Raw genomic sequence first — 27,596 nt, 5'->3', positions numbered from 1 at the left:
CTAGAAAACTAAATTTCATTGTGTACCTAGAACTACATTTTTCGATTGTGGTAAAAAATGAAAATAGTTAAGGAACGAGCTGTAACCTGAACTAAAAATTTCAAATCAATCGGAATATCACTTTACGTCACGAAGAAGACACACAGTTGTAATATTCTGTCTCAGGTTGATGTTTGAGACGTGGATCTGACGGTCTTTTTCATCGTTGATTCAATATAACAGTATAGTTATAATTTAATATGAGCTTTTAATTTAGTAGATTAAGATTCCTGGTTGATGCATCGTTGCGTCATGGATCGTGATATTTGGATCGAATATAAATGTCAGGAAAGAAATAATAATCAAATTGCTACAGTGTTTCTTGAATAATTCAAAAAAATGTGAAAAAATAGTGAACAATTAAATAAGCGCCATATTCCACATAACGTAGAACGCTCCTTTTTTTACACAATATTTCTTTCGATCGAAGCAAACTGTTCAGGGGTTGTCACCAATTATTTTCTTCCGAAACCCCCTGGTCGTTATAGACGATTTTTCGAAATCTGATCGGTGATCGAGAATGCCAAGCGGTGAACATTTGCAAAGATCAGAAACGTGTAAGGATCGTGATAATGTCGAATACTCAAACACGCGAAAGATTCCTCTCACAGAATTTGACTATTTGCAAATACGAAAACTCAGAGAACTCGCAACGTGGAATAATCCGATTTATCTACAAAAATATATTTTTACGGCGTGGATTTTCGTGTTTCTGAAATTTTCCATGTTCCGATTTCTACGTTTTTATTCGACAATCAGCGCGAATTCCTTCCAACGACAAGCGTCACGTCTATCAACTGCCAGATTTCGAAACAAGTATGCAAATGAAATTTTGTTAGCCCTGTAGTTGTACGTACAGGTATCGATCGATTGTTACGGAGTTACGTGCTCATTCGTCGACGCCTCGTCTCGTGCATGTCTAACGAAAAAACAAACGTACGTAAACAGTTACAGAGGTTGTCGAACTGCCCCACGATCGCCTAATATTTTCTTTAATATCTTCCATTTTCTGTTATTTCTCCGTGTTTCTTCTGTCTCTTCTTATCACTCTCATAATAGCTCGAGCACCGTGTATAAATATTTTAAATAAACGCGTATGCGTGATACCCTGCATAACGAGGGTAACATACAGATTCAGCCGAGAACTATTTGATCGTTATTTAATGAATAAGGTCCTGCACTTAACGTACCATAATGCGTGTATAATTCGTGGAATTTCTTATTGGTATTTAATTCACACATTGCAGTCTACCTGTTACATTATACCCAGACAGGCGTGCTTGGCTTCTTCTTTCCGTAATTCAATTGACAATTGCGAATGAGACGGAGAAGCAAGACAGCGAAAATTGCAGTTCAAGTTACGGATCGAACGTTTCGCGAATCTAATTCATCTAGTTAACGCTGTCAATTTTAAACCAATACCCGCATCTGCGCTATGCTTAGGTATGTTTGCGTGGAAAGAGTCGCGGTACGAGTTAAACACCGCGAGTGCAGCTGTATTCTCATAGTCAGCTGTACAAACCGTGCGGGATGCGCTTCTCACGGAGTATTTTGCTCTCCTCGTGTTCGTAGGTGTAATAGCAGCGGAACGATCTCACAGACGCATATTACAAGTATAAACGCCTTTCGCAATATCCACAATGCAGCCGTGCATCATAAGTGGCGTGTAAATATTTAAATAAAAAATATGTGGAAAGAAAAAGAGAAAAAGAAGGAGAAAGAGTAAGATTTTTCTTTTTCATCTCTACTGTTTTTCTTCTCGATAGATAACAAAACTTTCATATTCCATTTCGATAGCGTTCCATGGCTGCGGGCGTGGTACAGAAAATTCCTAAATTACGGCACAGCGTGAATATTATTTATTCCTCGCGTGTATAAAGTAGTTATACGGCTGTGCAAATCGCACGTTACGAATAGCGTAGTACAGACTGGCTAGATATATGCAAAGAGCGATAATCTACGAACTTGGGCAATACCGCGCCTGCTCCGCTTTCCGAATAAAAAAAAAATTCGATATTACGATAATCTCGTTGAGCGATAAAACTCGCGTATCGTGTGATTCCGTTTAAGTCTCCGCGCCGCGCCTGTGTCACATTTTACAAAAGCACAGAGATTTTCCGGTCCGTTGAATGGTCGTTGCGGTTCAACGACTAATGGAATTTTAAAAGAACCAAAATTACTTACAGAGAACTGCACACGCGGCGATTGGCTCCGCCTTTGACGGGCCGATACAGACTAATTACTGGCCCGTCAAACTTTTCATCAACCGACGCAGGCCGCCCTCGACTGGGAACCTTGAACTTTGAGCCTCGCGCCTCGCCTCCTCCTCGTCCTCCTCTTTTATTTCATCGATAAATATTTTCACGACCTTTCAGCTCCGCCGAGGGTACCGCGTAAATTAGCCTTTCGGAGTAAAGGGTGAGCGTGTACAGGTGGAAGAAACGGGTAACGCAATCATGTCAGCTGAAAGAATAAGGAAAACGCTGATAATGTAAACTGAGGAGAGAAGAGAGAGAGAGAGAGAGAGAATTTTTTTAACCCTCTGGTTACTTGTATTCGGAGAAAAAGGGGAGCTGTTGTAAATACTCTGAAAATGAGAAGAAATAAGAGCTTTTTGAGAGAATTTTTTCTTTGACCAATGTATCTTGAGAACAAGATAATGGATTTCGGTTCGAATCGACGCGGTTCTTCCTAGCTTAGAACTGACTAGGTTTTTAGTAAAGTCAGCTGACTTGCATCGGTAGTTTGCGAGATTTGTCATTGCATTCTAATTCGCAAGTTTCGAATGGTCGGAAATCCAATGGCTCAACGTTTCGAAAATTCAAGTTTCGATAGAGCAAGCTTCCTGAAAATAATGTTTCGATAGAGTATAATTTCGAAAGTTAAAATATACTCACAGAGCGTAATTTACTCAACTCGTGGGTATAAAAAAAATCAGAAAAACCGAAAATCAGGATGACCAGGATTCCGAACGTAAAGATATCGAAAATCCGAAACAAAGAAAGATCAAAGTGGTGAAATTTCACCACGCCAGAAATTCACAGAACTGAAAACAGATTTTTAAACTTTCTCATTTTCGCGTTTTCGGAACTTTGACTCGACGGAGCTACGCTCCTTCGGAATTTCCCCCTTTCGGAACTTTGAGCGTTGGATTTCGGACTATTCGAACCGTTTGATACGTTTCGTCAAAGTTTTATTTCTTTTCTTCAAGTTCCCCCGCCGAGGCATTCGGAATTCGGCGCTTCCGGAACTTTTCAAATTCCGAATTCAACCCCGCTCCGCCTTCCCGCAGGCTCGCAATCAGCATCGGCAGTGGAACAAGCCGGGCATGGTCGGCCACCGCGACGGGTCAACTCCGTCTGGTCGTATACGGTATCACGTAAGTGGTACACAGAGTCGTTAAATGTCACTGAATCTGGGTTATATATTACATGTATCAAGCGTTACATGTTACATCGGCTAACGCCCGTGGCCTACAGGTTGCTACAAATTTTCCATCGACATTTCTGCCCTCATAATTTAAAATACCCCAACTCAATTTTACAGCTTCTCCGATTTGTCATGAAAAAAATACACCTTTTTCCCGTAAAGCTCTGTTATTTCGAGTTACGATCGTTTGAATTGCAAGCCCAGACTTCACTTGTTGCGCATGACAAACAGCGGAAAGATTTATTAAATTTGCCGAATATGGCCAAATAGATGTTTTTTTTTTCAGTTAAAAGTAATGCGACTTGATCCGGCAAAAAAGTGGTCAAAACAATAATTCTTGATATCGAGTAAAACAAAATTTATTTCAATTGAAAGAACATTTCTTTCACCGTATTTGTTGAATTCATCAATTTTTTTTTTCGCGCTATCGGTAAAAATTCCGAAACCCGCGCGCATCGAATCGCAGACGAGCTTTAATTATTAAAAACGATTCGTCGTCCTGTAAGGGAAATGGCTTTTGCACTTACGGGTCGGGAGATCGATAACTCCGAAACGCGATGGCGGTTCGCTTTTCGTTTTGCCTTTGTTATTGTTGAAAATACCTGGAATTGCGCGGCGGTGACTGGCTTGACATTATTAGAAGTTTGCAGATTGATAAGGTGCCGAGGAGCGATAACGACCAGATTGTACAACGTAGCGCAAGCTCAAACCGACGACACCTGCCTCGATAATCGGTGCAGATAACGGATTCGCGGAGGGCAAAACATCGGACGCAACTCGAATTTCCGTTTTCGGTAATTAACGGCAATTAATCGATCTCCGAACAAGACGATGAAATACCGAAACAGGGTGGCCACAAATTTTTGGAAAAAAATTCCACATTTCCAGGTTTGACGGGACTTGAAAGCCAGTTTTTCCCGACATTTTCCCAGTTCTAGCAACAAGTTACTAAAACTCTGTATTCGGTTGAAATTCAATTCGAATTGAAGAAAAATATAATGTAGCAAAAAGTTAATTTAAGCCAATTTGTTTTCTCGACGAAAAAAAGTAAACTTGTTACATAAAAAAATCAGGTCTAATTCGAATAAAAAATTCCTTGACATTTCCAGGTTTTCCGGGTTTGTGGCGATCCTGTTTTAAAGAATTACAGCTAAATTGAAAGCAGATCGATCGATCGAATTTGAGGGAAACTGTACCGAGGGCGAAGCCTGCGTACGAGAAATAAGAGCAGCACGTGCGTGCGTAAGGCGTCGGTCTCACAGACGGGGGCGAAAGGTGCGACAACCGCGTTTTCGGTGAGAAATCGGGGATCGCATACGTCCCGGAGGCGGTTTAAGGTGCGCGGGGTTACGAACGCAACCAAGTTGCACTTTCTACCGGTTAAATACCGAGGTTCCGAGTCAAGTGCAGCCGCGGGGAAGAGGAGGGAGGACCTCGTCCAAGGGCGCAGAGGGTCCGAAATTTGGGGGACGGTTCGGTGCACCGGATGCAGAAATCGGGCGGTGTCAAAAATTCGGTGAAAGTGCGGAGCGGCGCGTCCGCCTTGGACATATGGCAGCGGCAGCGGCTGGCAAAGCCCGTTACTATTTGCGAAAAAATCGTCTAATAAACACGAACCGGTCGACCTTCGATATAGGTAGAGCTTGGCTCAACGCCACGGAGACTGGCTCCTTGCCTCTGGGGAGAGTATACAGGCGTATTTACAGCGGAGCTCCTGCTCGGCGCACTGTTGCCAACTTTCACGCGACGGTATCATAATACGCAGAGAAAGAATGTGGTTTCCCTTTCAAATTACAAAATACGCGCATATCTGTTCAGGCTAAGCGCGCACGCACACACGGACACAGATTTTACGCTGCAGGCCTGGCTCAACTCCGCGGCAGCGAACTTCCTACACCTTTACTTTGCTTTGCTTTGCTTCGCTCTGCTCACCGCAGCGTTCGCCATTTTTACATCATGCATCCGAAGTCCCCGCGTTTCTTTGTGCCTGTGCGCAATACCCGCGTCGTCTGGCGTAATGCATGTGCACTCGTACCTGATCGACCCATATGCGAAACCGATTTTTACTCAATTGCCCCGCCCGCTTATCGGTCGACTACGATTATGCCGCCTTTATCCATATGTCATGCCTATTTGCCAACTTGACATTTTTCAGCCCAGTTCCAGCCTTTACCAGTCATGATCCGATTTCGTATCGCGGTGCATGCCCGGGGTTCGTACGGTTATTGGAATATCAAATTTCCCGACTTTTTCAGGTATTCGAGCCTGAAAATATCATTTTTCCACTAACGTGTCGAAAAATATACCGACGAATATAGACAATTTCTTTTACACGTTACTACCTAGTAAATATCTTACTATCTGACTATCAATTTACAAAGAACGGCCTGCGATTTTCGGTAAGAAAAAAACGAAACAAGGTTTGGTATCAAGTAACATACGTAGAACGTACGAAGTGCGGCGAAACAAAATACTAAGTACAATTTTTTTTCTTCTCAAGATCGATATTACTCCGTGTAAGAACGAGTTTATTTTTTTCGAGACGGACTAAAAATTCCAGTCCTATTTTGGAAATTTCTTGACTTCTCTCGGTTTTCCCTGTGCGTACGAACCCTGAATCCGTGTCCGACATCTATTCGAATGGGAGGCAGACTGGGATATAACGTACGTGCGTTACATATATCAGTCTACTATTAACCATTTCGGCATGGTCTTATAATAAATATACGTGTTTTCCCAAGCGCCGCGGTTTTATGAGTAAATTAATTATCGATTGTTATACGTCGCGTAGATCGTTAACCTTCCCTTTGGGACTCGGAGAGAAAATTCTCCCAACAGTCACACGACGAACGTAGAAAATCCTAGGTGACTTAAAACAATCGCGTCTCCTTCTTCGACAGGCACAAGGAATGCCCTCATTTACCCAAAACGCGAAAGGAAATGACCCCGTGAAAATGCGGGAAAGCAAAATCGCCGGTTCGAACGCTTCTCGCCTCCAGGGGCAAGAGACTCGTTATTACACACCTATTTTTAATGAATTCTCGACTCCGGTCGTCGCGGATACTGCATCGAAGTTCGCGGACTCCGAGAACGGGTTCCTCATCAGCATCTGTGTGTGCGCATCGGGTACAGCTGGTTAAGGTATATATGCTTAATGCCTACATTCAGCGACGTTCTATCCGGGACGTCTTTTAAAGTTCACGTCCTTCGGAAGTCAGACGGATCAGCTTTCCTCATCGTTAGAATATAGGTATGTACACTGTATATTTTGCAGGTATTACGTACGTACATGTATGATGTGTTACATGCCGATAAAGTGCAAGGAAATCACGCTTGCTTTTTCAATATCGTCAATTTTAATCGGTGCAATTTGACAGTAGACGATGTTGCAAAGGAACGTATCAAACGCACAAATCTCGAAATCAGTTCGCAGCTCGCCGATTGATTATCTAATCCTCAGGTAATAATCGGTACACTGTAAAAAACATGCGGTGTCGACTTTGACGGAATGTTTTTTGGTATCAATTTAAAGTTATCTGACGTTCAAATTCTAAAATGATGACAAAAATTTTTCCATAGTAGTCCACATCGGCGCTATTGGTCGATTTTAACTGCCAATTTTTTACAAGGTAATTGTTGGGTTATTCTCAATACATCAACATTGATTGTATGAATTCGACACCCCCCGCAGTAGAATTGTTATACGGTACGCACAGGGGGAATTTTTCTTATACAAAAGAGCGGAGTAACCGGACGGAAAGTTCTACTACTACGATCTTTCACGGAAATTGAAACATTTCGTATTATTTCTCACAAACTTGTAAATACGCATAGTTTTTCGCGAAGAATTGTTAAACTTCCTTGAAAATTGTAGTAGCTTGTAGATTTTTTTTCCGAGAGAAAAAACAAATTTGACGAAAATCTATGTAAATTTTTGCACAAAATTCTACGTAATGTACGAATTTCGTTAAAAATTCGTACAAAATCGTAGAAATTATTTTCACCAGGGGGTATTATTGTACATTTACGCGCGGACGATGCCGACTTTACGGATTCAGGCACGACTTCCTTGATACGTCAAGAGGGCTTTTAAGGATCAGCAGCCTGATCGTCGGAGATCGCGTACACAAGTCGTTAATTTTGACAGGCGGTAATTCAGGCCGGCTGATCGACGGAATTGGGCCATGGTCAGTAGGTAGCCCCGTAAGAGTCGGTGAATTACACGTCCACACCTGGTCGCGAGTCTCGCTCGGTCTGCGTGCATACGTGTACGTACACAATACAGCCAGTGTATGTATTCTGTATCCGGAGCAATGGTGCGATGAGGTTTTTGCCGCTTCGGGGCGTTTCGTTGCGAAACCGCATATTTTCGCGTATTATATATATACCCGATGTCTATGCAGTCTATGCCTCGGCGCTGGTTCTGCGTATAGTACATCAGCGCCTTGTTGCAACAAATTGTCGCGATTCGTTGATGCCGATTTTTGCTGTATCCGGGAGAAAAGAATCGCGTTACTACAGGGTTCGTGACATGACTTTGCGTCGAATCGACTCGAGTATTTTTGCACCGTCGGCGCTGATTTGATTACCCTTCGCAATCGAATGACCGATTGTACGAAGCGTTATTTTTTGTTTACCCATACCCTGGGTGTAAAATCGCGATCGGCTACTTATCGAGCGCACTGATTTATATCGACCGTGAAAAGATCGAATATCTCCGAAGATTAGATCGTCGTTTTAGATTCTCGGTTAGCCAAAAGCTGGCGAGCAACTCCCGCACGCTTGTTTTCCCCACTTTTGTCACCGCGTCGTGTTATTCGATTTCTACTACTGTTCTTATCGTTATATTATCCTATGTCATGCGGGATCGGAGACGTGAAATGGAAAGAAAATTACGGGAATAAATTACGGTTCTAGAGTTGACGTACATATAAGGTATACACGTTACGTACAATATTTTTATTATCCTGAATCGTTCCATTGAATTAAACTTGATTTTCTCATTTTCAGATCCCTTGTTATATTGGGAACAGAAATCACGTACACCGCAGACTTTCAGGCTGTATGATAATGCCTGTGTACAAACCGACGTGCAGTTATAGATCATGCAGCAGCGCCCGAGCGGCAAGGACGTCCTTTCGAATCATTGACTTTTGTCGCCGACTGCCTACACACGTACACATTTCTACCTAAATCCATGTATGTACCCGGCGGGAGTAATTAAGAAAAACCGGATCGCGCCACGTCTCGATGTCCGTGTACTTTCGAAAATTTTCATCCCCCTTACCACACGATTCAAGGTTTCACCCGCACAAGTTACGGGATAATAAAAGTATTTCCCTGTCGGGGAGAGCGCACGAGAGCTCTTTGCAGCTTAGAATTTTCAAGATATTATATTATAACGTACATGCGAGATAGGTGAAAGTAAAAAAAAAAGAAAAACAAAAAAATTGTACATTAAAGTATAGCCCTTGTTTCGCGTTGCGTGTAATGAAGGATTTCTTCTTCCACTTCCACGTCCTTTGAAAGAGGATCGGTCGGGTGCGACGATTTGGCGTCCTGGAATCGAGGATTATCAGTAGTTGACGATGTTCTTGACGGCGTCGAAGCACCGCCATTTGTCGGGGAGATAAAAGGGCTCGAAAATGTGTGGAAACGGCGTGTCCCATCCTGTGACTCGCTGGATCGGCGCCTCCAGGCTCAGGAAACACGATTCCTGTGCATCGCGTTATTTTTACTCAAAAGTTACAAGGTGTGCGTATAAATTGTTACTTTATCGATGATGGGAATTACTGTCGTAATCTGTGCGAAAATGCGAGCATTCGTTTATCTTCGTTGAAAAAAAGGAGGCTATGAGTAGAATCTACCGGCTTTTTTGCTGATGCGATTGTCGTTTTATATTTACAAATATTTATTTGTTACCGTCGCAACGCTTTACGGCATTACGCGGTTTACTTCCTCGATACGTGACTCATATTGACGTAAGAAGACAATGTAATACGACTAAAACGTCATCGAATTATTGCCGTTATAGCACAAAAGGCCTTGCGTTAATCGGAATCAAATTTTTATACGGTTGTAAAAGAAAACACCTCGAGCATCCGCATCTGCACGCGATGCTTCCACTTATTGTTATATCCTTTCGCCCGGTAATATTTAATCCACGCGTCAATTCCTCTTCGATTACGATCTCGCAACTTCATTTTCGAGACAAAAGCTTCGCCGAGTCACCGAGCAATCAGGAAATGAAAGTTTTAGAAGGTGCATTCGCTCTTCCCGACCGATCGTCCGTGTATATCACGTCCTTTTTTTATGATATGATTAGCATTGCGTCCAACAAGAATATCGAAAGTTTCATTATAACGAGCATGCGCTGAAGAAAAATTTAACGGTTCAACGATTAGCTGCGATCGGAATGCGTTAAAAATTTCACAAAAGAAAAAAATCTTTAATTCACACTAAAAAAGTGAAGCCCTCCCTCCATTATACCCTCGATATTGAATCTCGCGTGAGTAATCGGATGTTTCTGGATTGATGAAATGACGAACACAATGTAAAATGTTTGTTGGACGGTAGGTTAAAGTTTACCTGAATAGTAGCTGCTATTTCGCTTCCAAAACCGCAGGTGAGCGGTGCCTCGTGGGCGATGATCAATCGACCGGTTTTTTTCACCGACTGAAAAGCAGTTAACGTTAAATGAGTTGATTATTTTGATCATTTGATGAAACCGCAGTCTATAACGATGACTTCGACAAATTGAGGAAAAATTTATATTCATGGGCTATGCGCACGTCTCGACCCTCGACGATTCGAAACGGGGATTAAAATCACCTGAGAAACGGCATCCACGTCCCACGGGAGGATTGTAACGAGGTCAATCACCTCGCAGGAAACTCCGAGCTTCTCCTCGACGAGATTCGCAACTTCGATCAGAACGTGAACCTGAGTTCCCCAGCCGACGAGAGTTACGTCGGTGCCTGAAGAACGGAGAACATTGATAAAGAAAGAAGAATGTGCGCGCGTGCGTGCGTAAGTTTGACTTTTTTTTTTTTTTTGTCGTCATTAGTATCGCAGGGAAACTTCACGAAGATGGTTAAATCGAAATCAGAGATGCGGGGAAAGCGGCTGACCTTTCCTGACGATTTCCGCCTTGCCGATTTCCGTAACGTATCTGCCGATCGGAACCTCCTCAACCGCGGCACGGTAAAGAATTTTTGGCTCAAATATTATGCAGGGATCAGGCTCGGCCACGCAACTCATCAGCAAACCCTTGGCTTTTATCGGTCCACGAGGCACCACGACCTGGGGACAATTTGCAAAATTTTAGAAAGAAGTACACGTTGCGAAGGATTGCGTGCTTTTCTCCCTTTGTTTTAATTTCAAGTCACGTCTCGTTATTATTATTATCATAATTATTATTATCATTATTACTAAAACACTCCAGAGCCGCGCGATGCTTCAAAAAACAAGAAACTTGAGTTTTTAATCTGCGAAAGTGCGGGTGCGAAATTCAGATGAGTCAAGGGGAAGGATAAGGGACAGTTTTCGGTCACCACTTGTACGATCGACCCTTTGAATATTTTCGAATGAAAATCGATTTTTCTTTCTAACGAGGATACGACGTGAACTGACCTTGAGGCCTGGAGTGTGAGCGAAATAAGCTTCGGGTGATTGGGAATGGTAGAGACCGCCGTGACCGACCGCTCCGCATGGTGCCCTGACGGTCAATTTTCCGCAATCGTAGTCTCCGCCGCTGCGGTACCGCATTTTGGCAGCCTCGTTGACGAGCTTGAAGTGAAAATGATTTTCATTTCTTTTAATTTTTGTTCCTGTAAATTTTCTTCAACCTTAGAATCGCCGGAGATCGCGGCAAGTTTTTCCTTACCTGATCGAAGGCGGGGAAAATATAGTCGGCGAATTGTATTTCCGCAATTGCGGTCGATCCCATGTTCGCGATGCCGATGCCGAAACCGACGATTCCCTGCTCGCAAAGCGGCGTATTGAATACCCGATCTTTACCAAAGCGTTCCTGAAGACCCATCGAACACCTGAAGACACCGCCGAAGGCCACGTCTTCCCCGAAGAATACTGTTATAAGCGTGGATATAAGGTATGCAGTGCGTCAACTTCCATTTGCTATTGTAATCCATTTCTCATTCGTAAAAGTAATTTATACGTCATTATCGCGACGGTAGAAGAGAGAGATTTATTAAAAAATGATTAAAAAAAAAAAAAGAAAAACTAAAACGTAAATTTGGAAATTCGTATATACCTGCTATACCTACAGTATTATAAAAGTGACGATAAGATAAGAATTATTGTTTGTAGTAAAGTTGGAACGACTTTTGCGTGTGTACCGGTCGTAGATTATACGAATTTGGGCAAAAATAGAAAAAATGAAAGGAAAGTGTTTACAGCTTCTCAGTTATGATTTCTGGTAGAATGTTAATGCAAATTCGTAGATCTTATTGCCCGATATACACGGTTCGCGAAATCTGCTTGTTGGATAATGACAAGATAAATTTCACGTACTTTGTAGATAAGTAAATGGTTACGTTTACTTTACGTACAAATCATCGAATCTTAGCAAGGTAGTATGTGTGAAAATGGTATATTACCTGCCGATTCGTCCGCTTCCATGCTGAGTGCAAGGCCGTTGTTTATTGCTTTGAACATGTTCATCTCTTGCGTATCACCTGTGTACACGTGCACGTACATATACATACAGGTATGCAGTCGTATAAACGGTCAAGAATTTCTCAACGATGCGAGGTGATTCCTCTCGCAGATAGAAAGAGAAATTGGTAACAGAATCTCTACAATCAATTCACGGGTATGGTAAAAATATCGCAATAATTTACGACCATGTGATAAGTTGACGTTTGAGCGTGTGAGAACGAGCATTATATCATTATTATTATCGTGTTCTTTTTTTTTTCGTTCAACGTGCCGACAAGCGTTAATTGCGAATCGGTGAATAAGTATAACGTACATATCCTTCGCGAATCTGGTATATAATGAAAGACCTTAAGTAAAATCCTGTATATCGAGTAGCCCCGCGGATAGCCAACGACCTCGTTCAACTTCTCGTATGAGAGACGAAAACAAAAAGAAAAAGAAAAAGAAAGAGGGGGGGCGGGGAGGGGGGGAGCGGAGAAGTAAAATGACGAGGAAACCACGAACTGGTGCAAGAGCATGATCCGCATGTTGTAACACACATCACCCGATCGACGCTGCCGTTTCTTTTTCTTTAATTTTTATTATTTTCATTTTCTTTCGAATCAATTCAAAGTAATGAAAAAAACGAAACAAAAAAAAAAGAATGAAAAAAAAAACAAGGAGTCTTCAGACTTCTTTTCATATTCGTAGATTACCGGAATTCGTTGGCGGGGATTCCGGTGCGTAGGTGAAATGCGTTCTTCCGATTCCTGCATGCCGGATTGTTGACGAAGCGACGGCGGGGAAAATGCTGCCTGAATTTGTTATTGACAATCTTGTAACGTTGCGGAGACGCGAACAGAACTTGCTGGTAGCCATGCTCGTCAAATACTGTGTTTCGTAGTGACGCGCGGGCCCCGTTATCGCTAACACACGCAATATATATTGTATTAACACACAAAGCGTTATCTCGACCTGGGGTTTACGCAGGGTCGTGACCTTCACCGTATTTCGTAACGCGCGCAACATATTCGTATCTATATCACGTACATTACATGTATGTACATAGATACGTAACATTTGGCAATCTTATATACCGCAGTCCGGACTTTTTGATAACCGTACGAATTATTAATTAACATACCACTCACACGGTTTCGTCTTTTATCTATATCGGCATTTTATTTTCGCAGATACCGATTGCCCGCGAACTGCGCTACACGTCGTCTCGTATCTTTGAAATATGTTGAAGAATTTTCCTCGGAAATTTCAACTTTCACTTTTCCTCTGTTATGAGAGAAAAAAATTATCATTTTTTCACATTTCCTCGCAGGCTTTCTATAGATATAGAAATACTTGGGTACCTTGAAGGTTCATGTGCGTGTATTCGTCTTGATCCGCCTTACAAATTATGTACTGTTTTCGGCTAATTTCAAACGTGTGTAATAAATATCGGTGTCTTGCTTCGTCGATTCGTTACTTATCCTTAAGACTAGATAAAATAAAGAAAGAGAACACACACATGATCGTCGATGACAAGTCCAGGTTCATGTTCATCCTCGACTAGTTAATTAAACATACTCTCAGTTGTCCGGAGTTGGCGGCGATACGTAGCACTCTGGTATGGTTTCCAAGGATTGTTTAGCCTCGAGCATTTGGATCTGAAAGACACAGTATTTACGCTTTGTTTTACCCACTGTTCAATTTTTCCAACGCACCTTCTGCCGCAATGATTTTTCGTTAATAGCAGCCCTGGTCAGTAGCTGTTTAACTTTGTCAAGCAGTTCCGATTTGTGCGCCAGTTGCTGCCTTAAAACGCCAATCTCTCCCGCGTTGTCCTCTTCCTTCCGCGAATTCTCAAGCATCGCTATTCTTTGTTCGGCTAATTGGAGGTCGGTTTCTAGGGCAACAACGCGCTGCTGCGCTCTTTCGTATTGCCCGTGAAGGGACGAAGTGCTTCCGCCGCTGTTTGGCCTTGTCTGAATAATAAAAGGAAGAAATATTTTACTGCCGGTTGACTATCACCCTGATCGAGGTATTGCTCAGGGATATCTCGCGAGCTAATTATTATTTTATTACCATTGATTGCGGGTGGGGATTCTTTTTCGCGATTACTTTTAAACGCTTGTTCTCCGCTTGGAGCTTCTCGATTACCCGCTTCAAAGTAAACACGGTTTTCTCGAGTTCAACGGTTGATTTGTTTCCATGCTCGTGAGATTCCTTTGCAAATAAACGCGGCGATGATTCGGTAGATTTTTCTACTTTCAGTAGTTCCACGTATCTGGCGATCAGAGATAATATTGCAACTTATGCGTGCACTGTTCATTCACGACAACAACTCGGACGGAGAGACTTACTTTTCTAAATGCTCAACCTTCTCCCTCAATCTCGGGGTATCTAGAACAATACGTTCGATTTCAAGCCGCAGCTCCAAGTTCTCGCTTTCTAACTTTAGATTGTTCTTCTCCAGGACGTCTTTTGTCGCCTCGAGTCTCTCCAATTGGTCGACGACATACTCGTTTCCCTGATAGATTGAAATAAAGAGTGAACAGGTGAACAAAATGAATATACAGATGTAAAATAAATACCTTGGTCACGGTTTCCAGAGATGAAATCTGTCGTCGTTGTGCCTCGATCTGTAAAATTAGCTGTGACGTGTCTGCACTCTCGAGACGATCGGTTAGTTCCCGGACTCTGCTTCTCAGCGTGTGGCATTCGTGCTGAAGATCTTCCAGGATATCCGTGTGGTTCAACGTTCTAGGTCTAGCGGACAAGCTACCAATGAGGCAGCCATTTTCGCACCTCAACTTACTTCGTAGGTACCATTTTTCACGCTCCATGCAGGACACTACTGCTCTGAGCTTCTCGTGATTCGCTTGCAGCTTGTTGTACTCCTCTGTCTTATCCTTCAATTTTTCCTTGAACTTCTCAGCCGTTTGTTGCCATCGTTTTTGCTTGTCCCACAGTGCTAGTTCCTCTGCTGTCTGTTGGCATATGAAACGAATGGAAATATTAAATTACATGAAAGCTCTAACTATCTGAACGTAAAGCTTGAACATAAATTATGATTTAACGATTATGAGCACGCTCTCGGGACCGGAAACCCATAACGCGTACAAATACCGGATTTTGATGATTATTTACAGTATTTCTAAATGCAAATTTATTTGTCGCGTAATGGTTTCCCGTCGCTTAAATTGTGCAGCATTTAACTCGAGTGAAGTATACTTTGAGTTTCTTATTTTCGTGCGTGAATTTTTCTCTTTCCAGTTGTAGTTTGAGCGTATGCAACTCTTCCTCTAATCCCCTCGCTTTTCTTTCAAGTTGTATTTCACGCTGAGAGTTTCTTTGTTCATGGGTTTTAGCTGCCATGTACCTGGAGATTTAGTCAATGAGACAGTGTAGTAATATTGGTACAAACGGTTTACAAAAGGCTAACACGAGTATGGCTAAGGGGAAATTTTTAACCCTACAGTGAATTATCTTCGCACCTCCGACTCAGCTGCTGTTTGAGATCGACGATCTGACTTTTGTAATTCTTCTCTTTTTCCGCCAGTGCCTGTAGTTGCTTACGGGCAAGATCCAACTGAGATTGCAACTGGTTGGACTGAGCTCTCCCAATACTGTTAGTGATCTCCTGCATCTTAGAATCATGAGCTACCGTCTGTCGCGAAACTGTGTTTCTCTCAGCGAGTTCCATCTCGTTCTTTAAAAATCAGACATGTTTGTACACGTTGCTATCATTCACTAAACGATTAAAAAACGTCGTGTGTTACCTGCAGCTCCTGATAAGCTATGTCAAGCTCATGAATTCGATTATCCCTTTCTTGCAACTCTTTGGATAACAAACTGTTTCCCTTAGCAAGCTGCACTCTGTTGTCAGATAATTGTTGCCTCAGTGTATCAGCCTCGAGCTGCCACTTGTCGCGCTCCATTCTGTAGCTCTCTAGCTCATTTTTGTGCTGTTCGTCTAATCTGTATCAAACAAATTGGATACTGCGTGTAAGGGTCGCGGGGGGAGCCCGCTTTCAACTACATTGGGAATTGATGAAAAAATACGATACCTTCCTCTCATGTGGTCCATGTGCTTCAGTCTCTCTTCAGCAAGTCGATGCCATCGTTCTCCCAACTCCTTAGCTATACTCAAATCAGCCTCTAGTGTAGAAACACGTTCGTTCAATTTCTCAGCCTCTTCTTCCAGGTCGATATTCTTGTTTCTATCTTTATGCACTTTTTCTCTGACTGGCAAAGCCTCGGGCAAATGAATGTAGTCGTTTACTCTGACAGGAGTGCAAATTAAGTATTAACAAAAGAAAAATCAACTCTCCATTTCATTGTTATAAAACTACTGCGTCATACTTTTGATTCACCTGTTGCTGCATTCCAGCTACTCGAGCCTGAAGACTCTTGATTTCCTCCTGTAAGCGAGCAGCTGCTTTGCTGTGTTCATCTCTGTCTTCTTTCAACAAATTTTGGTACCTGAGAATGGTTTCTTCCTTTTGAGTAATAATTTTTTGCAAACTGTTGACCGTCGATCTCAGGACTATTTTATCGGAGGTCTCAATGTCTGCAACACTTGGATTGAACTTTACAGGTTCTTCAGTTTTTTCGGTTACTGTACTGAGCAGAGAATTTTTTTCGGCAAGTTGCTCATTCAGAGTGGCTATTTTATCTCGGTACTCTGCAATTTCCAACTCGTACTTTACAAGCAAAGCAGATCGCTCTGAGGCCAGGGATAACGCTTGATTCAGTCTCTCGTTCAGACCGATTTGAGAAGTGTAATCAGTTTGCCCATCTCCGTTTGACTCATTCCTGACACTGGTAATTGGAACCGCTTCCTGATCGCGGTGGACTTGCGTCTCGACGGAACGGCTCTCTATGTGCGTTTGCACAGCGATCGAAGCCGTTTCTACATCTACAACATCTACGTCTACATCGATGATGTTTATCTCTGGATTTTGATTGCTACTTCCGTCATTGTTATTAGACGATCTACTCCAGATTTTTTGTATAAAAATCATTTCCGATTCCATAGCGTTTATTAAAGTCTCCTGAGATGCAATTCTGCTATTGACTATTTGCAGTTCATTTTCAAGCTGGTTTATTTGCCGTTTATATCTTAGCTCCTGAAAACATCGCAAAGATAAATGTAAAGAAGATTTATTTTAGATCGAAAAAGACAAGGCCTGATACTGCGGTATCTGCTTACCCCAAGCTTCGACTGTGAGCTCTCTGAAAAGCGGTGTATTATATCCTGCACGTCTGGGTTTCCAATTTGCTCTTCTAATATGTTTTTAAGTTGTTCAACAACCTGCAAGCGCCCAGCAAGGACATCCTGTTGTGCCCGAATATTGTCAGCGTTCTTCGTAGCCTCTTTCAGTAACTCATCAATAGCCAGCCGGTCCACTTTCGATTTTTTTAAAATTGACTCAAATCGCTCCAACGCAGTTAACGACGTCGAGCCAGCGTACTGACGTTGTAAAAATTCTATTACGTCTAAGTAGCTCCTGGGAAGAAAAATTTGTATGGAAGAAATTATTTGCAATTAGCTACTTATTTTTTATTCACTTAATCAATTTACCTGCAACGGGCGTCACACTGCTTTTGGCAATCCCTGACATTCGCAAGAGAGTCTTCAGTCTTTTGCTTCAATTTAACATTCACATCTTGAAGATGCGAAATTTCATTCTGGAGTAAGATATTTCGCTTGCTTGTCTCAGCCTCGAGAATTTTACAATTTGTCAATTCGAAGCCAAGCCTGGCGATAATTTCCTTGTCTTCACTGACTGACTGAAGGTCAAGTAGTTGATGTCTCATACTATCCATCTCAAAAGTTTTTAGAAAATTCTGAGCCGCATGCATCTGCGCTTCTTGATCTGCAATTTTTGCTCTCCTTTCAGCGTTTTCATTCTGAATTTTTAGAGACGTAACTTTTTCCTCCAATTCACATATCTTTGTCTCGTCTGGTTGACGAACACCTTGAACGTACTTTGACAATTGTTTATGCAGCCCAACTATTTCCTCTTGTAGCTCAAAATTCAGCTTCGAAAATTGCGCAACTTCAGCTTTGTATTTTGCTAATTGATTTTGTGCATTTTCGTGTAATTTGGTAACATGACTAGTTTGTGGACCATGGTCAGGTTGTTTTTCCAGATTTACGTCGCTCTCATTACCAGTATATTCACCCTCCGAGATTCTGACGGGGTCCTCACTTTCTCCTAGTTGGGATTTCGCTTCACTATGGAGTGCTGAATCTTCCTCTGCATAGACTCCTCTCTCCTCAAGCACCATTCTCAATCGGATACACGCTTCGTTGTGTTTTTCTTTTAGCTCGTTGAACTCCACTGAGCTAACAGAATTAGACAAGTTACTCTGAAGCGTACTGATTCGCGCGTCAAGAATCTTATTAGACTTTTCTAGATTTGCAAGTCTTTTTCTCAGCTCATTTTCGCTAGCAATGTACTCCTTCTGCCTGTTGTAATATTTGGTCGACTCTCTACTGAGCAACTCTTCGAGAATTTTACATTTCCGATTTATAACAATTGTCTGTACAGCGTGTTCAGCACTTTCTTTACACATTTTCACAAAGGCTTTTTTAATCTCCTCTTCACCTGATTCCAAAACTTGCCAGTTCTTTTCGTACTCCTCTAAGTGAACTTCCAACCTCATGATCGTATCTTCCAGCTCATTTTTCTCTTCATAGAGTGCGGTCCTCTCTATTTGCCATTCAGACTTTTCATTTTCGCACGAATCCTGCGCATCGATAGGTCCCAAGGAATGACGGGGCTTCACCTCACCAGTCTCAGAGACTGAGTCTGATGTCGTTTTTTTTAGCGAATCATTAAGAGCGATCTGTCTTAAAATTTCATCTTTTTTTTGCAGCTCTGACCTGTAATTGAAACACATTATCAAAGTAGAGACGCATTTTGTTATTCCATTTTTTTGATTCCCACCTAATTTGTCTTAGCTGCGCTCGAAGTTCGCTATTGCTACCTTCTATTGTGTTCAGACGACTCTGCAATCTCATTGCCGGATGGTACCAACCAGCTAAATGCCTCACATCGAGTGCTTCCAAAAGTTGTTCCAAGGTTTCAGACTGAATTTCGACGGCGCAAGAGCCTGGTTTTGGATTAAGATTTTGTTACGTAGGGCAACAGTTGGTTCGTGAAATTATCAGCTACTAAGATAATGTGAAAGCTGTATAAATTACCGTCTTGTTTATGCACGCTGTCCAGTATTTCGTGCATCCCCTTTCTCAGAGCTTCATTTTCCTCAACAACTATCCGGACATTGCTTTTGATCTCCTCAATCTCATTCATATGCCGTTGTGCAATTGCCTCCCTTTCCACAAGCCAGTTGTAGTTTCCCTTTGACATTTTCATTGGGGTAGTTACTACGAGATCAGATTGGGTCTCCACAGTATCTACATGTGGAACAATTGTCTTCTCTGCTAAAGCTTTCAGTCTGTATTTCAATGCTCTTACCTGTTAGAACGATTAAAAAAGAATAGATTATTAATGAGTAAAAATTGGGAATGCCGAATGATTCACGGGAATAAATACACAAAAAGGTGAACTCACATCAGACTTGAGCTCAATGTTTTCTTTTTTCAAAAATTCATTTTCTAATTTTATATTTTCTGCCTTTCGCAACTCCTCTGTATGTTTTGATACAATTCCATCTACAGGAATTGTCTCATCAGGTGGTAGTTCCAATTTTTCACTGTAAAATTTGACTTGCAAGAACAAAACTATACAATATGTCATCACTGGCAAATTGATGCTGCTTACCACAAAGCAACTATCTTCATTTCTTGTTGAGAACTCAGCTCTTCCATTTTGTTTATAATGTGAATAAGGTCCTCAATATGGTCCTCTTTTTGTTGCAGTTGGGATTTTAGATTCCTTAATTCATTGGTCGCTTCAGCTAGACCGTATTCACTATTCTCATAACGCTTCAACATTATCAACGCCTCACACAGCTGAACAAAGAAATTGCAGATGAAGAAATTGTTCTATGGAAAGTCAAATGGTTTCTTACCTCCTTACTCTTTATTTCGGCATCGCTTTCTGTTTGCGCTAAAACGTTTTGTAGATTTATTATTTTTTCGTTGGATTCTTGAATTTTTTTCAGCAGGTTTCGCTGCTCCTTCCGTCTGCTGCTCTTTTCAAACCTAGACGAATTGAAAATTAGTACAAGGTTTAGATGAAATGTGATGCAAATGAGTCTAGCTATTTATTCACATACGCACCTCTGTGCGTCTGCTTTCAACTTTTCTATAAGAATGGTGCTTTCGTTCATCTCCGTTACAGCCTCACTGAGTTTATTCTGCAATTCTTCTATCGCCTGGTCTCGTTGTTTGATAATTTCATTCAAGTGAACAACTTGTGATTTATTCTCATCCCTGATGGATGTTAATGAATGGATCATCGACTGTGAGAGATTTTCTCTCAGCGCAGTTATTTCAGCATCTTTTTCATCGAGTATTAGCTGAAATTTAAATTCCTGATTCATAACGATATTCAGTAAACTGAAACCAGAAATGCAAAGATTTTTACCTTCCACTCAGTTACCCGAGCATCGATAGCTGTACTAAATTCGTCTATAACATTATCTCTATCTAATTGCTGTGCGGTTATAGCCTTGATTTGACTCAGCAGAGCTTTGTTTTCTCTGTCACGTTCTGCTAATTTTTCTATACATAAAGAATAAAGGTATGAATGTTGATTGTCCATAACAGCTGGTCAATCGTAGTAATCGAACCATTGTAATGAATGGTAGACTTCATTCAAAACTGTTGTACCTTTGTACAGTGTATTCTGTCCTTTCAGAGAGCTCAGCTTTTCAGTCATCTGGTTCATTTGTACCGTTGAATCCTCCATTTCTTCTTTGATTAATCGCAACTTTTCCTTCAGTGTGAAATTTTCAGTTTCTATGGTCTGTACAGTGAATAAATTGAACGTATATTAGCAAATAGGATGACTAAGAATTTACACAAGGATTGAAAATGTGGAAAAAGAATGAGACACCTCAAGTTCAGACATGAGAGTAGCAATCTTCTGATTTCTGTCCCTGGCAAGGCCGCTTCCAGAGGACACAGCGCTATCTTCATCGTCGTTTACCAAGTCTGAGGCAAGACCTGCATATCAAAATGAAATCGTTAATTAGCCGATGCTGGATTATACATGCAGCTAAATTCTGAACGATCCTTTCTTTCCCTCACTTTTTTTTCTCTTCGACGCCGACCCGGTCTTGGAACTCATCGCTGAAATCTTTCCTTTCAATTCGTCGCATTCTAGCAGCAAAGACTCGACCTGTTGTAATCGATTGCATGTAACGAAGGCGTGGCGATTTTTAAAAGGTTGACCAAGTAATAATTACCTGATTGTCTTTGTGCTGCAGCATTTCTTGAGATAGTTTCATCAAGGCTTTTAGGTTACTAATATTCTCGACGTTATCAATATCGCAGCTTACCACCATGGGAAATAAATCCTCAATCTCTTCGTCCGTCAAGGCTGCCGGCTTGACGGACAATACTCGTTCCCAATTTATTCGAACCATGCTCTACGGAGAGTAAAACATGTTGACGCTCCGGATAACCCTTCGAAACATCGATTTGGTGAGATTCCGCGTTTGATGTTTGCACGCGCTATTCCCGTTTCCATGGAGACGGGTAACACGATATTCGAATTGTGCTGCTGTCTGACGGAATATATGGAAGATTCAAACGTGAACGCTGGTAATTTTGATAGATATATTCGGTTTGCCGATAAAAAAAGAACGACTACATCTGAATTTTACAACGATGTATAAAGTTGAATAAAATTTTTCAATGGAAATCTGCAACATTAACCTAAGCAATTTTGAAAAATGATATCACTCTGATTCTTTTTATGCGTCAATGCCTATGCTACAGCTGCTACAGGGATAAATCGGGGTATGTATTTCGATTTTCTCTCTCTTTCTATCCGCACGACCTTACCACTTGCACTAACCTCTGCATCTTGCCCACTCTGTGCGTTTCTATCTCTATGGCGGGAGCGCCGTAAGCCGATTGGCTATCAGAAATTGTTTACGTTACAGAATTGGCGATTCAAATATTCTGGAGGTTAAATACATACAAATTATAGCCGATACGTCTCGTTCGGAATTCCAATAACGAGCACGAATTACAGGGTAATTCTGTATAATGGTGCGATATGCGGCTCTGAAGGGGCTCTACGACGTCGATAAGACGATCGGCTGTGGTGGATTCGCCAAAGTTAAACTCGGCACGCACGTAGCAACAGGTGAAAAAGTTGCCATCAAAATTATGGAAAAAAACGCCCTGGGTGTAAGATCATTACTCAACATTATTCGCTCTGCTTTGTTCAAGTTTCACCCAAAACTATGCTTCTTATCCTCGCATCTTCTTGAACAAAAATCCTTATTCCTGGCGTCGCGCTACGTTTAATATAAAGTTCAATATTCATTTGTAGGATGATTTACCTAGGGTTAAGATGGAGGTGGAAGCTCTGAAGACGCTGGCCCACCAACACGTCTGTAAGCTGTACCAAGTGATCGAAACTGATTCTCACTACTTTATGATAATCGAGTACTGCTCTGGTGGAGAGTTGTTCGATCACATAGGTTGGATATCAATAATTTTCTCGTTTTAATTACTTGTTGTTGATAGATCAATTATTGTTTTAAACCACCGATTCATTCCTCACTTTAGTCGAGAAGAACCGCCTCACCGAAACAGAGTCACGGAAATTCTTTCGCCAAATTGTTTCCGCAGTTGCCTACCTACACAGCTTGGGATATGCTCACAGAGATCTGAAACCAGTAAGTTAACAAATAATTTGGAAACTATATTTTTAATAAGAAATAATATAATACGTGTACCTACGCAAGTAACTTCAGTTGTTAAAAATTCGTGTATTTTTGCAATAATCAGGAAAACGTTTTATTGGACAAACAGCAGAACTTGAAACTGATAGATTTCGGTCTGTGTGCAAAACCGAAAGGTGGGATGCAGGCACATTTGTACACATCTTGTGGTTCTCCAACTTACGCAGCTCCTGAGCTTGTTTTAGGTGCTAAATATTTAGGTAAGTAATCAATAATTTTGATATTTATCCGCTGGTAAATATGACTGACTAGATGCAACTTGGGATTAGAAATAAACTATCTGTCTGTTTTATTGGTAGACAAATTCTAATTAATATAAGTCATGCTTTTGTCCAGGTTCAGAAGTAGATATTTGGAGCATGGGCGTGCTTCTTTATGCCTTACTGTGCGGGTTTCTACCGTTCGACGACAGCAGTATTGAAAATTTGTATAGAAAAATTCTCGTAAGTATTCACGAAATCAAATTATCATTTTCCTGTTTGATATTCCATATTGTATATCTCATTTCAGAGTGGGAAGTATGACGAACCAAGCTGGCTCTCGTGCAGTAGTAAGAGACTTATACGATCTATGCTACAGACAGATCCAAAGAAGCGTATAACCATTCAAGAACTGTGCAATCATCCCTGGATAACTGCGGGATTTTTAAACCCCGTTTCATTCAAAAAGAATACCAATGTTAGTGGATTAAAATTTATCACCATTAATATAAACTTTCATGTTTCCGAAATTATCAACCATTCTATTTGACTTTGAACCTTTTATTTGCAGTTTGAAAAGGACAAAGAAGTGCTGGTCACTATGTCAGCAATATGTCACGAAGACCGAGAACACATATGGCAAAAATTGATGGAAGGCAGTAGAACTGATTATCGAACTGCAACTTATTTACTTTTACTCGATAGGAAATTACGTGGACTTCCTTTGAGGTTATCCTCTGCATCTAGGACCCATTTCAGAGGCAAACTAGTAAGGCACTTGCATTTAATTCAAGGAAGAAATTCACACCACCAAGAAAACACAAAAGCAACAATCCCGATTATAACAATCTCCTGGTTGATTTTAGAGTGTTGAAAGTACACCAAAGGCAGATCGAAATATGTCAAATTTCATAACAAAATTGGATCAATCGCCGGGAAATAGGATGCTCTGTAAATCCCCGGTCATTGACACGACTTACACCATGTTACAAAAGCCTTTGGAAACCGGTGGGTGATCGGCATCAGTTGAATCTTTGTTACGTCTTGTAATTTGTCCAAGTTGTAAGCTGTAATGCAGCTTTCGATTTTTCACGCAGATAAGAATACCGAAAATGACTTTACCGAGCCGAATATTCCCGTTCGCAAGAGATTAAGAAGTAAGGATGAAGACGAAGCAGCATCGCCGAGTGAGTGTTGCGCTAATTGAAATTTCTACCCCCGAATTTTTTAACAGAATTGCTAAAACATAGAAATACTTGTTGATATTTGCGTGTGCGAGTCCGAATTTAAATTGGTCTGAAAGTTTTGGCGAAGGGTTGAAGTTCAGTTTGTAGGCACAGGTGATAAAGTTTAGCGCGGAAAGTTTCTACAAGTTCGTACCAAGAGTTTAAAATATTACTTGGTCACAGTTGCCGGATCGCAGGGGACTTTGGTCGGATAATTACCACAGCAGTGCCCAAACTTCCAAACAAACACAATTTAAAGTAAAGAATCTCCGTTTCCGCAGAACCTCTTTCTTCCCTCCCTAACCAACTACCCCTTACCCCAAGATGAACAGTCCATACGTTAACATTAATTCGTCCTCACAGTCGTCCTGGCGCTTTGTGCCGTCCTTCCCGATTAGGAGAAGGATAACGGTTAACGGATTATTATCAACAGCGCATAGTTTATCGAGTTACAATTATATTTTTCGTTCGTTTTAAGTACCTACGAAAAAATCTACCGATCAGGAAAAAAATCCCGCAACGCCAAAGACGCCGCAGGGAACAGATTTTAAAGGTAATCTATCCTCGACACCCGGTAGTGCGAGAAAAGTCATGCTCGGTTTTGAACGAGGCCTGAACCGCGTCAGGCACGTGCTCACGCCGAAACGTCGAGCGAAGAACGAAAACACGGATCCTGATCAGCCGGTGCTACTCTCTGGAAAGGTGGTTTTTCCTTCGTTCAAAATGTCGATAAAACCTAAATTGCGTGTCTTTACTTTCTACTGACACAAAGAGCGGTCTTATTCTAGGGGCTGTGCAACATTTCCTCAACGTCTAGCGACTGTCCGAAGCAGGTTCTGGCCCAGCTGCGACGAGCGCTTCATCGCAAGGGTATTTCGTGCAGGCAGAAAGGGTGAGCGGCCGATTTTCGAGGTCTAGAAACCCGTGATTGACGTTTTTTAACGCTGCTCTTGGCTTTTCCAGGTTCGTCCTGCTCGGAGAAACCGAATCGATAAGCTGTAAGCCTGAACCCAAGACCGGAAAGGACAACGCGCGTCCGTTCTCGGCGCGAAGCGCCTGTTCCTTCGAGCTCGAAGTTTGCCTGGTCGACGGGCTTTCGGATGCGAAACCGCTCGTCGGCATCAGACGTAAAAGGTTGAAGGGCGACGCTTGGGTTTACAAACGCGTATGCGAGGAAGTCCTCGCTCTCGCATCCGACGGTGACGAAACAGCGCAGCTATCAGCGTCAAACACAGAATCAAACTGTCTCATCTAGTTACCGACTGTACAACGTATACGAACTATTTATCTCGAAGAATTCCCATTAAGCAATATGGCTGTAATTAAGAAACGGAAAATGATATCGGTAGTTTCGTATATGAGGATTAGGCGCGATTTCGAAATATTTACCTATTATACATTCCGTGCAAGACAATTGAAGACAAAATTTCTCCACTTTTCACGTCGGTTTAAAAATATTTTAAATTACTAAAATCGTTTAAAAATATATTCGTTTTTAATTCGGCAATTTTTTTCTTTTTTTTTTTGTATTCTTTTCACGATTATCGTTACGTGCGTATGTATGCCCGAAAACGTATCTGAAATTGTTATCGCTTTTCAAACGAAGAGAAATAGAAAGAGAAAAACAGAGAAAAAAACTCCAAGTGGCCAGAGTACTGTGATTTATCATCTTATTCAAAGAAACATGAACGATCACAATTGTCTCTCTATTAGTTAGCAATATAAAAACAAAATAATTTTATAGTCTGTGTATAGTATAAGAATAGAATAATTGTCGTTCTACTAGGGTGAGGAGATGATATTACTATTTTTTAAACATTACCTTGTATTTTGTATTTTTTTTTTAAATATAATTCTGTATATGCAATATAATATATAAATACAGTATAAAATAATTATGTGCACGAGATAACCGATTCAATACACTATACCTATCTACAATACTCTGCCTTATGATTATTTCTACCCCGTATCTGGTTTTTTTCTATACAGAAATAATGAGCCCGGCTAATATAACTTGTGATAAAGTACTAAGATAATTCGTCTAGGACGTGGCGCCATCTCAACAATCATTTCGCGGACTACTTTTACCGCAACGAAACGGATTGTCATTGGGCTGTTAATGTACCACTGAAGAATGATTGTCTCTGTGTGGCGTCACTTGCATAATTGATTTGAAATCGTCGACGAAGAAAAAAAAATGCATACAAACTTATGCGATACTTCTGGCGAATTCTTATCGGAAGTTATAAAATTTTGCATAATGTACGAGCTTCCTTTCGTAGACGTTCAACTACGTAACCGGTCGTTGAAATTTCTCGCTTTTAAAAAGGATGGCAAAGATTTCGTCCATAGTTATTATACTGCAGCGAATACTGTGTATATATATATATATACATATATATATATAATGTATTATGCTTAACATTTTTTTTTTCGCTTTAATTAATAAAATTCTTTAAACCGACGGTGGTTTTACCCGCCTCACTCCTACAAACCCAACTCCTTGTGTCTCGACTTTCGAGGAGGAGAAGGAGAAGGAGGAGGAGGATGATGATGATATAATTATTCATAACGGAAGTACAATTAAGGAGCGGCGGCTGGCGAGCGATGCTTCCTTTCCTAATTACACTTCCGGATGAGTGGTCATTATAGTTATATGTAGTTAAATAGGGACGTTTCTCCGCCTCCCGACTATCGGCCTCTCGATCAAAAAGATTTTCGGGCACGATCAACGCTTCTTCGAATTTGAAATCGTATCATTATAGCCGTACCGATCAGATTGCTTCGAGATCACATTCTCTCGGAACGTTTTATTAAAATTTCTCACCCGAGGCCGAAGGCAAAAAAGGATGCGATCTCATTAATGGTCAATTTTTTTTTACCTCCAGTTAGAATTTTATTACGAAGCTCAGCGTCTTATTTTCCCCAATCAACAAGTATTGACTTTTAAATTGAATCGGAAGTTTGAGGTTTCATGCTGTAAAATATTTTTATCCAAATATTGAGAACCATGTACGATGTCGGTACTTATGCATTGAACGCCGGAGATTATTGAAACTGAAACATTTTTTGAACATTTATACTTCAGAGGAGGGGAACAGTGATTATTAAGGTGGCCATCCATCTGAGGTGGTCAAAATTCCAAAAG

General features: G+C 41.2%; 3 protein-coding genes across 5 annotated transcripts; 1 reads left to right on the top strand and 2 right to left on the bottom strand.

Annotated features, from left to right (window-relative positions):
- Positions 1–2,255: 2,255 nt before the first annotated feature.
- Positions 2,256–13,776, bottom strand: LOC124310106 (2-oxoisovalerate dehydrogenase subunit beta, mitochondrial). 3 transcript variants are annotated; one of them, XR_006909626.1, is made up of 9 exons: positions 12,843–13,045; positions 12,087–12,164; positions 11,354–11,556; positions 11,101–11,256; positions 10,599–10,770; positions 10,300–10,445; positions 10,057–10,143; positions 8,925–9,184; positions 2,256–2,502 (listed from the first exon to the last, which is right to left on the bottom strand). XR_006909626.1 is itself a non-coding variant. In XM_046773721.1 (8 exons), exons 1-8 carry the CDS (start codon positions 13,681–13,683, stop codon positions 9,044–9,046), a joined length of 1,020 nt encoding a protein of 339 aa, XP_046629677.1. In that variant the 5' UTR covers positions 13,684–13,776; the 3' UTR covers positions 8,413–9,043. The 3 variants fall into 3 exon arrangements, 2 of the variants coding, with proteins under 2 accessions (XP_046629677.1, XP_046629676.1); XM_046773721.1 differs by lacking the exons at positions 2,256–2,502; positions 12,843–13,045 and adding an exon at positions 13,647–13,776 and having other exon boundaries at positions 8,413–9,184; XM_046773720.1 differs by lacking the exon at positions 2,256–2,502 and having other exon boundaries at positions 8,413–9,184.
- On the bottom strand, positions 13,649–21,955 carry LOC124310099 (centrosomal protein of 290 kDa). Its single transcript, XM_046773708.1, is given in 22 exon segments — positions 13,649–13,787; positions 13,845–14,105; positions 14,206–14,407; positions 14,484–14,650; positions 14,715–15,110; positions 15,355–15,502; positions 15,618–15,832; positions 15,903–16,101; positions 16,191–16,406; positions 16,486–17,252; positions 17,336–17,633; positions 17,708–19,015; positions 19,080–19,245; positions 19,337–19,610; positions 19,707–19,848; positions 19,917–20,107; positions 20,167–20,299; positions 20,378–20,616; positions 20,685–20,821; positions 20,930–21,065; positions 21,156–21,440; positions 21,508–21,955. Coding segments are annotated over 22 exon segments (6,138 nt in total). The 5' UTR covers positions 21,688–21,955; the 3' UTR covers positions 13,649–13,709.
- Positions 21,863–26,314, top strand: LOC124310102 (maternal embryonic leucine zipper kinase-like). The gene is made up of 13 exons (XM_046773713.1): positions 21,863–22,063; positions 22,210–22,459; positions 22,605–22,755; positions 22,844–22,953; positions 23,066–23,219; positions 23,356–23,462; positions 23,530–23,697; positions 23,791–23,988; positions 24,086–24,227; positions 24,317–24,406; positions 24,924–25,147; positions 25,234–25,337; positions 25,409–26,314. The coding sequence occupies exons 2-13, from the start codon at positions 22,316–22,318 to the stop codon at positions 25,698–25,700; spliced, it is 1,884 nt and encodes a 627-aa protein (XP_046629669.1). The 5' UTR covers positions 21,863–22,063; positions 22,210–22,315; the 3' UTR covers positions 25,701–26,314.
- Positions 26,315–27,596: the final 1,282 nt, after the last annotated feature.

The sequence above is a fragment of the Neodiprion virginianus genome, chromosome 1, assembly GCF_021901495.1.
Source record: "Neodiprion virginianus isolate iyNeoVirg1 chromosome 1, iyNeoVirg1.1, whole genome shotgun sequence".
NCBI classification, from domain to species: domain Eukaryota; kingdom Metazoa; phylum Arthropoda; class Insecta; order Hymenoptera; family Diprionidae; genus Neodiprion; species Neodiprion virginianus.
Note: the sequence above shows the minus strand (reverse complement) of the source record. Positions and strands in the feature narration are given on the sequence as shown.